Source organism: Oscarella lobularis, chromosome 1, assembly GCF_947507565.1.
Source record: "Oscarella lobularis chromosome 1, ooOscLobu1.1, whole genome shotgun sequence".
Lineage (NCBI taxonomy): Eukaryota > Metazoa > Porifera > Homoscleromorpha > Homosclerophorida > Oscarellidae > Oscarella > Oscarella lobularis.
The window spans coordinates 4,974,351-4,985,846 of NC_089175.1; the positions used below are offsets into that span (position 1 = coordinate 4,974,351).

The window sequence follows — 11,496 nt, forward strand, 5'->3', positions numbered from 1 at the left end:
CGACGTGTTTTGTTTCATTTAGATCGAGCACGTAGTTCCGCTGCAGCACGACGTCAAAGTTAGGTGTCCCCCTTATGGGCTCTCTACCCTATTGTAGCCGATTTGAATCACAGTAGGTGTGAGCGATAGTAGCTCCTTATCGATAAAAAGCGTCGACGAGGCGCAACGGTCTTCCGATCGTCGCTTCCTCGCGCAAGTATTCTATAGCACATCCGGGAGTTCGTCCAGTATGCTTTCCTTGGTGTGTGTGCTTTAGTGTCAGTAAGGAAACCAATCTTTTTTTTCTATGGTGTAGTTTAGTACACATTTTTGTAAAATACAATACAAATTCAAGTGTTATAATAGAAAAAGTACAACACATTCAACACCGCTCAGATGACATTCAGTCACTAGGCTATAATGCTGTAAGTGCTCGGTGTCATCAAATGATTTGGTTGCTCCTGCCCCGTTGAACTACGAAGATAAGATTTAATGCTTCTCATAGTAGAAAAGGATGTACATGTAAATATGTACACTAATCAGCTACACGTGATCTAGCTACGGCCAGACGGTGAAAGAGAACGTCAAAATAATATTGCTTTACGAAAATGTTAGTCCGGCAGCTGCCGCGCCGGCCCTGCTGAGTAGAAAAGCCAACGAAGTTTGCATTCTTGAAGAACGTCCGAAGAACAATTTCCGCACTCATTCTCAACCACCATACGAACATCACTCAACGTAATACCTTCAGCGCATGCTGTATACGCCGTATAAGCTTGTCTTAGTTTGGTGTCTTCGTGGTATCCTTGGTGGGATTTCTTAGTCAAGTCGATAGCCTTCTCCAGTCCCAAACGATGGACAACAGCGGGCCACTTTTTATGAACGGATTCGAAAACCATGACAAGCTCCCGATCAGTAGGGCGTCTGTCTGCGTATATATAACCTGAAATACGAATTGACCGTATAGTACGAAACGAAAGCATAAGAACTACGCGAATGCATGTATTTACCAGCCTTCTTTGCTGCTTTTACAAGCAGTTGTACAGCTTGTGTAGAGCATCCTTCAAAATGACTTTGTAAACAGTAAACTAGCTGCTCCTTTACAGAAAAATCTCTGATTTCTTCTTCTATTCTCAGTTTTCTAGCAATTTCCTTCAAACTTAGGAGTCGACAGAAAATCTCCAAAAAAATTTCTGTTTCCTTTATTGCTTGTGTTGAGTCAAGAAAAGAAAGAAACGTCTCAGTAAGATTGTCATTATTCCACTCGCATTCAAGATTGTCGATAACAGATGTGAGAGCAGACGTTGCATTCTCAAATTCGGGATTCTTCGTGATTTTCAAAAACGATTGAACGTAATTAAAGAAGGCTGATCTGTTCATTTTAAAATAAATAATTATATTATAGTAATTAGAACTTACGTTAGATAACTTTTTAAAGACTTTTCAGAATTCTGCATGACAAAGTACGCTTTTGTCAATTCCTTAAACAGCTCTTCAGACGGCTTGTCCGTTTGTGAGAGGGGTTTTCTAACAATTTTAGAATAAAATTGTAAACAGTAAAAATAAACGTTTTTTGTCACAGTTAGACATACATGAGACCTTTTTTTAACTGAATTTCTTTTACTTCTTTACTGCTCCTTTTAAAATAAAAATAAACATATTTTTATTTATATCATAGTACTTTAAGCATACCCTTCTTGACGTGTGATAAAAAGGGACCTGTCATACTTCTTTACTAGCAGCATTTTTTTGCTTGCAAGCTCTAAAACATTATACTTAAAGTTACTATCTTATATAATTTATAGCCTACGAATAATTTTAAAGATAATTACTCACAAGGTCTATGAGTAATTGTATTAGAAATAGAAAATTACTCACAGGGTCAACGAGTAATTGCATTAGAAATAGAAAATTACTCACAGGTTCATGAGTAATTTCACTACTAATAATTTCAAAGACAATTACTCACAAGGCCAACGAGTAATTTCACTAGAAATAGCATAAACGCGGTAAAAGACAATCAACCTGAGTAAAGGCTTTTGTCTTCTTGAATTGATGTCTCGCGGCCATGTTTGGGCTGACCAGCTCCAGGCTCACCATCTCCAAACCTATCAGATCGGCTAGACCGTTCCTGCTCAGGCAGATCAGGTCCAACGTGATCACTTTCGTTTCCTAAAAAGTTCTGTCAGTAGAATCAAATGCAATCTCGCTTGGAATCAAAATACTGATCAAATACTATCGACGTTTTAACTTTTAACGAGCAACTGTGACACTTACAACGTTTACCTTCTTGCAGTGCGTGCTCAATTTTTTGTTGACCAGTGATACTTATTCTCCCGGATCGCACTTCAAAGTAGAAACCCGTTGATGCTTGTGACGCACAACTCGCCCGAAGTTTGACTATCATATTTGTATCTTCCCTTATGCCCTCAAGCAATGCTGTTTTGTTCGGTGAAGTATCATCTGCCTCTGACAATTGAATGTTAACAACATCACTGCCAAGGAAAAACAGATCTTCGTCAAGCTTCAACTGTTTTGTTGGACATTTGATAGAAATACAACGACGGTGCAATCCCCCATGATTTTCCATAGAAAATCGCCATGGGTTTATCAGCAGAAAAAATTTTTTCTTTCTTTCTTCGTTTTGTATCTTCTTAACTAAGGCTTTACACTGACAAGTAAGAATAGCCTCTACATACACGCTCAGGAATTGATTTTGCCTCCCAAACACCATCAGAGTGTTGTTATAGCAGTGCGAAACCTTCACCCGGCAGATGTAACAAAATGATTTCAAATGCATAAGACAATGCTGTCTTCTAGCGTCGTCAGGTGCACTTGCCGCTTGACCCATAGCTTGCGTGATACCAATAGTCTTATCGCGGTACCGAACGCTGGAGCGCGAGGAATCCACTGTCCCCATAAATTCGTACTTTGGAGAGTCAGTGTCCCCACCCCAATAATAAAATAGAAATCGAGTTCCAATACAACAAGGATTGTCAGTCATCTCGTGACGACTCAGTTGCTGTCTAAGAATAATTTCCTTGTCAAATTGTGTATGATGAGGCAGAAGTTCGAATAGAGTAATACTAGCGACCGCTTCTTCAAGTTTCATGGCTGAATCTGTTATGTTAACCGTAGTTTCAGCAACAAGCAAAGAAACGGTTATAAATTCTTTGGAGCCTGGCCTAATTGCCCCAGAAGGCACTTCTACGCTAATGTTGGCACGTCTAAGCATTAGGAGGTTATCACCTTCGTTAGTAATTGAACAAGAATCCTGATCAATTTGCTTGAGTTCTACCTTCTCCCCACTTAGACAAAGGCAAGACCGAGACAAGTGCTTAATCACAATGACATCAGGTTCCACATCTAAAAATACGCAGCGTCAGAACGAAAAAAAGAGGAACTTATCACATTTGAAATATTACACTGCTTCTTTTTAATATAAAGCGTGCTCTACATTCGGTATTGTCTGGCTAGATATTTTAGAAAAAAGCTGACCTGGAAAGCATCCTTCATCTGTATTCTCAACTTCTGCTCCTTTTGGAAAAAAATGCACATGACGTAATTAACTGACTAATAAGAAGAAGGATGCAACACTTTCGCCGCTACATAGCATTTGGTTTAATTAAAACTAGTAAGCCCCGAGTGCTCTAAATGACATTATAATGCACGACCATCATTCTATAAGTCATTTATTACATGGCCGTGATTCTCAACCAGTCATCGAGAGGAGAACGCGTTCGAACGGGTCGCACAGTGACACACCCCTGCAATAACTATAGGGCAATAACTATAGGGCAATAACTATAGGGCAATAACTATAGGGCAATAACTATAGGGCAATAACTAGCGGAAGTTAGTTATTGCACCGGAACAGTGCAATAAGACGTATAGCGCACTCGAATCGACTCTCGTGATTGGTCGAGAGTCACGTGCCATGTAATAACTACTAGACAAACACGTCTTGCGCGTTTAGCATTATTCGTCGCCCATAAAACATGCCCAGCTTGAACTAGCGCTATGCTAATCACAACATTAGCAATTAGCCTCGTCCCCTCCACTGGTCTAACTGGGCGTGTCGGATGAGCCACGCCACCCGCGGTGCAAGTGAGTGTACGTGACACGAGCGCTCGGAGGAAGCTAATCACTGTAAACCCTTCAAGCATTGATAGACTAAATGACATGCATGCACTTACCTGTACGATCAGCCTCGTTAAATGGTAGCTAAACCAATTATAAGTGAAGACACGTCTACCGGTACGCATTTGCTATTAGTGGTCTTACTCTATTTGGAATAGAACGTCGATGTGCATCAACAGTGCTGCTGTTGGACGGCTGAGACGTTTCACCAACGTTTTCTCTATCGCCTCTATCACCCCCAGCAGCGAGCTAAATATCTTGTTAGAATGCCTAACATATATTTAGATAATCTTTACATTGGTCGCAGCATCTTTTTCTAAAGCGCCTAGAAAAAGATGACAGGCGGGCAGATGGTGGTTAAAAGGTTACACTCTTACTGCAGGAACTGGCAGTAGCAACTTGAAGCACATTGAGAATGGCGTCTCCCCCGTCTATGTCTCGAAGCGTTTGGCAGAAAGTGTCAAACGCTGGAGGCGCCTTTTTCTTCAGCAGGCTGATCAAATCTCTTGCTGCGTCAGAGCTGCTTTGTTTTCTCATTGTGCGAACGCTTTCGTAGTCTTCGTCGCTGAGAAGGTGTTCCGCCAAAAGTGCATCAAGAAGTAAACCGCTAAGGAGTCCGTTGATAAGAGGAACGACTTTGTGCTGAACAGGACGAAGCTTAGCATTCCACTGAGGATCTGCCATGGGAAACAACCAAGACGAAGACAAAACGTCGAAACTGAAAGCACATGACATAAATCACGTGGTAACTATATCAAGCATGCGTGTTGCTCATAGCTTCCATTCGATGGTTGTCGCTTTCGCTCGAAGAAACATTAGATAATTAAATTAATTAAAGAAGCTCCGGTTGAAAAATCAAAACAACAGCCATCTATGCGTAAGATTGGTATTCCTATATGCTGCTAGTACTTCAGGCTGTATACAATACATGTAAAGATCTCTTTGACGCAGACTGTCTAACCACTTTTCTCAGCGAGGAAGCCTTCGATTGTCTTCATTGTCTGATATACCGATCCTCGACCTCAAGGCGTGTCTGCAACGCTACAGCCTTCTTCATGCTTCAGCTGACGAATCAGAACGTACATTAGATTGCCTCAGTCCTGTGACTCCGCTGCCAAGTGTGCCTTGATCGGTCCAAACAGGAAAATCGTCTTCCTCAGCGTCTGCGAATTTGTACATTCGCCGACCGTCGCCTCCTTGCGCCTCCTTGCGCCTCCTTGCGCCTCCTTGCGCCTCCTTGGCTTGTGAGTGGAGAGCGAAAAATTGTTTTCCCACATCCGGGAATTTGGCTCGCATACAAATTAAAGTTATTAATCTCTGACTAGGATTCTAATTTTCCAAAGAACTTCCAGAATGTGACCTAATTCAGTTGATCTATTAACATTTTTTTCAGTGCTGCAAGACAAAAAGAAGCTATAGCCATTTTAATCGACAGAGAATGAGCCAGTACATACTGTAGTATGATTCTAGTTAGTATAGCTACACTGTACATGGATTAAGCCAAGACTAGAATAGATCTCTCTGCATGGCTTGATGTTGATACCTCACTTCATTTAATGAGTGCTTGCTTTCGCTTCAAAAAAAAATTACCCGTCATTGTCTGGCACTTGTGATAGCGATTCTCGAGGTGTGCCTGCAACGCTTGCCTTCTCCAGCATCATAGTAGCAGCGATCTCGACGCACGACCGAATTTCGATCAACTCTCTCAGAATTGACTCTTGATTCTTCTTTGTCCCAGTTTCTGTGTCCATGTTTGCTACCTTCCCTTCCAGACGACTCATCGCGTTTCGTGCACTATCGAGCTTTCGTTCGAAGTCATTTAGCCTCTTCTGAATATTGCCCACCGAAACTACACTAGCAATGCTTGACTGGCTACCTCCTCGCTGACTTTCAGATCGGCTTTTTCCTTGATTAGGAGCAGGAAAAGCTTCAAAACTAGGATTCGTAGGCATTACTAAAGGACTGGTCGGATTCATAGGTCGTTGCTTGGGAGGTGAGTGTGATTTTGCTTTCAGAAGGGGCTTGCTGCTCCTCCGAACGTGGCGATGGTGGTGGTGCACAGGAAAAAGAGGGAGTCTAGGCTGCAAAATGTCTTGGAGCTGCTTCTGCATATTTTCGATCTTTTTCAGCGATTCCCGAGACTCTTTTGCGTCTTCGTCTTGCTTGCCTACAAGTTCGTCCACTTGTTTTTGCATCACTTTCACCCTTTCCAGTAAATCATACATTACTGCAGGAAAGACAATGTTTTCCCCTCTTCTGACGAGACTCCTTGACTTACTATTATGGTCCTGCGAACCAATGGCGTTGTTCTCGCTTGCAAACGCGTCTTCAGTATTCGTCTCATCTAAGAACGACAGAGCGTTTGCTTTTCTACATCAATTCAGATGACGTCTGACTAACGTGGATGGTTTGAGTCCTGTGGCGGTGACACGTGGATGTCAATTGAATGTGACCTCAACGACATTTGCCCTACGAAAACACGTGAATACCCCAAAGGATTGTGTGTCAAGTCAGTGTACCTCGCGGCGAATCGTTCTTCAAAGTCGGTTCACCCGTTCTCGTTGGAGAAGGCTCAAAATGGTCTTCCTCTTCAGCGTCCGCTAGAGGCGAATTCGTGAGATTCTCTGTTGACGGCGATTTCCCGGAAGCGAGCGACTGTTGTCGAATGAAAGAACGTCGTCGAGGTACCCGCTTTATACCGTCATTTTCACTGATGCGCGACGGGGCAGCAGCGGTCTGCTTTTCCAAAAGCGGATGAGCGGACAGATCGAGCGGTGCCGGTGGCGTACACTCGCGTTTCGGCGGCGGCGGTGGTGACGGCGACGATCCGATCGGTTATGGCTCGATTTCTACTACTTTACCGTTCCGATAGGCCTCTTCGTCTCTACCTTCGCTGGGGTGATTAGTAGCGAGCGGAGGCGAGTCTGGTTCTTCGTAAACATGCGGTGACGATTCGTGTGGGATAGACGCTGATTGGAACCCGAGGCTCAGGTCCCGGCGTTTCCTTCTCAACCATTTCTTCCAGACAATGACGACAATGACAAAAACGACGACGACAATGATTCCAATCACCAGAGCAACGACTACACCAGTGCTGAGTCCCTCTTGAAAAAAGCCTCCCATTACTTATTGAATACAAATTTTACGCCGTCTACCTGTCGTTGGTGCTATGGTGCTTGGTGTAGGACACAGGTTCCTCAATGATATCAGCTTTCCATTGCCAGCGCAGCCGGACTTCTCCTCGTGAGGACAGGACTGAATTAGAGAACGAAAGGACAAAGACTGGGCGGTGAATGTCAGTTTTGTTTCAAAAGCTGCCGACATGGCACCTCCTTCGCTGCTGTTCTGGGGTAATGTAGCAGTAAGATTGCACAGTTTCTCGACTTGATGATGATGAGTCAGATTGTTTGTAACGCACAAAGGTAGACTCTTCCCTTTGTAACGAACTATCACGTGATCTCCATCAGACCAAATCTGATCGTCCTCTATGAGAGAAAAATATAATTACATACCCGTTTCCTGAACTCGCGACTTAATTTGGCTTGAAGAAAGAGTTGTAATAAATCGTCTATGCGCTACGAGCGTCAGAAAGTATGACAGCGGGTCGTCTTACGTCGTAGACGTTGTAGGAGTCTCTAGTGTATGCTGTAGATGTGAGCGATATCTTCCAAAGCTCCTAGGTCCAAGGTCCTTATCGATAAAAAGTGTTGACAACGATGTCGAGGCGCAATCGTCTCCCGATCGTCGCTTACTCGCTTCGGTACACGGAAACCATTTTTAGAACATCCGGGATTTCGTCCAATAATCTACGCATACGTAATAAGTCCGCAGCTTATTTTTCAGTCTCGAAATGCAACAAATCTTGAATTACATGCGGCGACAAAGAAATCTGATACATCAATCCAGACTAACATCAGTGTTTCTGAACTCCAGGTGAGTACTGTGACAATCCGCCATTGGCTGGCTAGTTCAGGCTGTTTATCTGCTGCAGACCGTCTAATAACTTTTCTCAGTGAGGAAGCCCTCGTTTGTCTTCACGATCTGGCTCCTCCGATATTGAACTGCCTGCAATGCTAGCCTTTTCCAGCATCTCAGTAGCAATGTTCTCAACGCACGACCAAATCTCAGTTAATTCTTCCAGTATTGACTCCTGATTGTTCTTTGTCGCCATCTTTCCTTCCAGACGACTCATCATCTTTAGTGCACTCTCGAGCTTTCGTTCAAGGCCATCTAGCCTTCTTTGAATATCACCAACAGAAAGACTAGAAATACTTGACTGACTACTTCCTTGCTGACGTTCAGACCGAGTTTTTCCTTGCTTGGGCGCAGTGCCAGCCTCAAAACTAGGCGTCGCCGGCATTACTGAAGGAATGGGATACATGACCCGTTGCTTAGGAGGTGAAGGAAATTTCGATTTTGACGGCAAAGGAGGCTCGCTGTTCCTTCGAGCATGGCGCTGTACAGGAAAAAGAGTGATTCGCCGTTGCAAAACTTCCTGAAATTGTCTCTGCATTTCTTCAACGATCTTTTTGAACGATTCCCGAGACTCTCTCGCGTCTTCGTCTTGTTTGCCTACCAGTTCGTCCACCTGCTGTTGCATCCCTTTTATTCTTCGCAGTACTTCGTACATTGCTGCAGAAAAGGAAAAGCAATATTTTCTCCTTTCTACTAGTAAGTGGTACACGAGACTTACTGTTATGTTCCTGCAAACTATTGACGCTGTCATTTGCTTTACTCTCCTCGTCAATATTCGTCTCTTCTAAAACGGCAAACGTTTGCTTTCACTGAATCAATTGAAATGATGTGTGACTAACGTGGATTGTCCTGTGGCGAAGACACGTGGATGTCAACTGTGTGATCAACTGAGTGTGACCTGAAGGGCGTTTGGCCTACAGCGACACGCGAATAACAGGAAAAAATCCAGACTTACTCCAGCGAACCTCGTGGCGATTCTTTCTTTTCCTTTGTACAAGACTTTCGTTCCGGTTCAAAGCAGCCTTCGTCGTCGGAGTCCAGCATAGGTGAATTGAGCTTTTCGGTAGACGGCGATTTTCCGGAAGCGAGTGATGTTTGCCGATGAAAGACTCCTCCTCGCAGAGACAGCCGCCGTCTCTGGCCATTGCCACTTACGCGCGGAGGTGCTTGCGACGTAGCGGCAGTCTGCTTTTCCGAGCCGTCTGGCAAAAGCGGGCGACGACTCGGAGATGGATCGGGTTCTGGCATTCGTTCTGGCGGAGTTCCTAATTCTACTGCCAGTGTGCCGTTTTGATTTGACTCTTTTTCGTCTTGACCGTCGCTGGGGTGATTTACACTAGCTGTGGAAGAGTCCACATCTTCGTAATCATGCTCTAAAGCTACGTGTCTAGATGACAATGTATCTTGCTGAGGCCGTTTCCTCTTCTTGCAGAGAGATGCCAACCGTTTCCTCCAGATTACAACGATGACAATAATGATGATGATGATGATGATACCTACAATCGCTCCAGCAACGACTGCACCAACGTTAAATTTTTCTTTATCGGGAGCTACACATAACCGTTATTTATTGAATAACTATTTCACGTGACGTTACCTATGGTTGGTCCTTTGGTGCTTGGTGTAGGGCACAGGTCTCTCAATGATATCAGCTTCCCGTTGCCGGTGCAGCCGGACTTCTCCTCGTGAAGACAGGACTGAAGTAGAGAGCGAAAAGACGAAGACTCGGTCGTGAATGTCATTTCCGTCTGAAAAGCTGACGTCGCTCCTCCTTTGCCGCTCTTCGAAGGTAATTTAGCAGCAAGGCTGCATAGTTTCGCCGCTTGATGATGATACGTCAGATTGTTCGTAACGCACAGACGCAGGCTCTTCCCTTCGTAATGAACTATGACGCGATCTCCATCTGACCAAATCTGACTGTCCTCTACAAAGGAAAAATCATGATCATTACAATTGCATACCCTTCTATATAACCACCTAACGGCGTCAATCCGGTTGTCACTGAAACGACGTCTGACTTGTCACTGACTTGTCCCATTGTTCCCACGGCGATTCCGTAGATCTCATACGTTGTGCACGAACTCAATCCGGTGAACGTAAGAGAGAAGCTGCGCGGCCCAGCCTCTTTCTCTTGCAAAGGCGAAGAAGAGCCATAGTGAAACGTGAATTTGTCTATGGGTTCTGATCCCACTTGATAGAACCACGTCAGTTTGAATGACGAATTGGTGATGTTGTCAGGCGGAAACATCAAATTGCTCGGAGGAGTAACAACAGTCACTGAAAAACAAATATCATAAAGATTTAATACTAAAAGGATCCCGATTCGTACACGGCCAAACGGTCAATCTGAATTGCTCCTCTAAAGTTGGGAAGTACGACGCTAAGAGCGCGAATCGAAACGTCGTATTGTCCAACGAACTCGCATTTTTGACAGTGTACGTCACATTCACAACGCCATGTGACGTCCCATTGACAAACTGACTGTACGACGGCCCGCCGCCGTCTCGCTGCCACAGCACCAACAGCCGATTTTGCTTTCCGTAGAAATTCTCGATCAGAGCCGAAAACTTCGCGTCCTGACCCACGTGAACCGACTCATTCTGCGGTGGCGACGATATGACGGGAACAGCTAAAAAGATCACGTCACGTGACCTATCCCTACTATGACGTCATTTCAAGTGACGTCAAACATATGGGGAAATGACGTCGCACATCAACTTACTGTAAACGAAGAGCGTTTTCTCGTCGCTCTCTCCCTCCTGATCCGTCGAGCACGCGTATCGTCCCCCATCCGCGATGTCGGGATCGTGAAGAATGCGCTTCGACGGCCCGTCGGCACTTCCCGGGCCGGCGCCGTCGCCCTTGTATTCTATCCCATTGAACTTCCACCGAATCTTTCCCGTCGCTCCGACGCATTCGAAATCGACGCGAGTGTCCGTCCCTTTGTCGACCCTGTCGGGACGTATAATGATGTCGATTGCGTTTGCGCGCGCTGCGAGGGACGGGTGAGTATTCGGTGGGCAATCGCGCGATCTTTTTGCTCTTGCCTGCGCTATCGAAAAGCCACACGGTCGCCACTATTAGAGCGATTAGGCGACTTCGATCGGGTTTGCGGTGCTTCTCGCGAGCAGTGCGGTTCGTGTAGGCTAGCGATCGTCGAGGTGACGATCCAACCCCTGCGCGTGTCGCGGTTCCCATCGGGGGTTCGCTCCGCGTCTACTCGTCGTCTTCGTCTCTTCTCGTACGAGAGAGCTTGCTTGAAGGTCGGAGATGCGATCGCTTTGACGCGGAAGCGTCGGAGGTGACGAGTTGTGACTTCACGGACTTGTAAAGAAGTTGTGTCAGCGTTCACTAATGCATAGCCCGGATGCATATCATCACGTTTTGTAGTCACTACTGTACTGT

At 45.0% G+C, this 11,496-nt stretch overlaps 3 protein-coding genes across 4 annotated transcripts; all 3 read right to left on the reverse strand.

Annotated features, from left to right (window-relative positions):
• Nucleotides 1–295: 295 nt before the first annotated feature.
• On the reverse strand, nucleotides 296–4,857 carry LOC136191302 (uncharacterized). Its single transcript, XM_065979627.1, has 12 exons — nucleotides 4,494–4,857; nucleotides 4,413–4,441; nucleotides 4,261–4,365; nucleotides 4,173–4,200; nucleotides 3,475–3,513; nucleotides 2,263–3,342; nucleotides 2,002–2,148; nucleotides 1,669–1,738; nucleotides 1,569–1,613; nucleotides 1,396–1,503; nucleotides 987–1,348; nucleotides 296–919 (listed from the first exon to the last, which is right to left on the reverse strand). The coding sequence occupies exons 1-12, from the start codon at nucleotides 4,849–4,851 to the stop codon at nucleotides 591–593; spliced, it is 2,700 nt and encodes an 899-aa protein (XP_065835699.1). The 5' UTR covers nucleotides 4,852–4,857; the 3' UTR covers nucleotides 296–590.
• Nucleotides 4,858–5,587: 730 nt separating this feature from the next.
• On the reverse strand, nucleotides 5,588–6,947 carry LOC136185006 (uncharacterized). The gene is made up of 4 exons (XM_065972041.1): nucleotides 6,636–6,947; nucleotides 6,517–6,585; nucleotides 6,395–6,460; nucleotides 5,588–6,343 (listed from the first exon to the last, which is right to left on the reverse strand). The coding sequence occupies exons 2-4, from the start codon at nucleotides 6,578–6,580 to the stop codon at nucleotides 5,703–5,705; spliced, it is 771 nt and encodes a 256-aa protein (XP_065828113.1). The 5' UTR covers nucleotides 6,581–6,585; nucleotides 6,636–6,947; the 3' UTR covers nucleotides 5,588–5,702.
• A 982-nt stretch (nucleotides 6,948–7,929) lies between these two features.
• On the reverse strand, nucleotides 7,930–11,446 carry LOC136184991 (uncharacterized). Of its 2 annotated transcripts, none has more exons than XM_065972027.1 (9): nucleotides 11,139–11,446; nucleotides 10,814–11,083; nucleotides 10,421–10,720; nucleotides 10,069–10,368; nucleotides 9,689–10,015; nucleotides 9,057–9,641; nucleotides 8,931–9,005; nucleotides 8,810–8,875; nucleotides 7,930–8,748 (listed from the first exon to the last, which is right to left on the reverse strand). In XM_065972027.1, exons 1-9 carry the CDS (start codon nucleotides 11,287–11,289, stop codon nucleotides 8,126–8,128), a joined length of 2,697 nt encoding a protein of 898 aa, XP_065828099.1. In that variant the 5' UTR covers nucleotides 11,290–11,446; the 3' UTR covers nucleotides 7,930–8,125. The 2 variants fall into 2 exon arrangements, with proteins under 2 accessions (XP_065828099.1, XP_065828105.1); XM_065972033.1 differs by having other exon boundaries at nucleotides 8,931–8,989; nucleotides 9,047–9,641.
• Nucleotides 11,447–11,496: the final 50 nt, after the last annotated feature.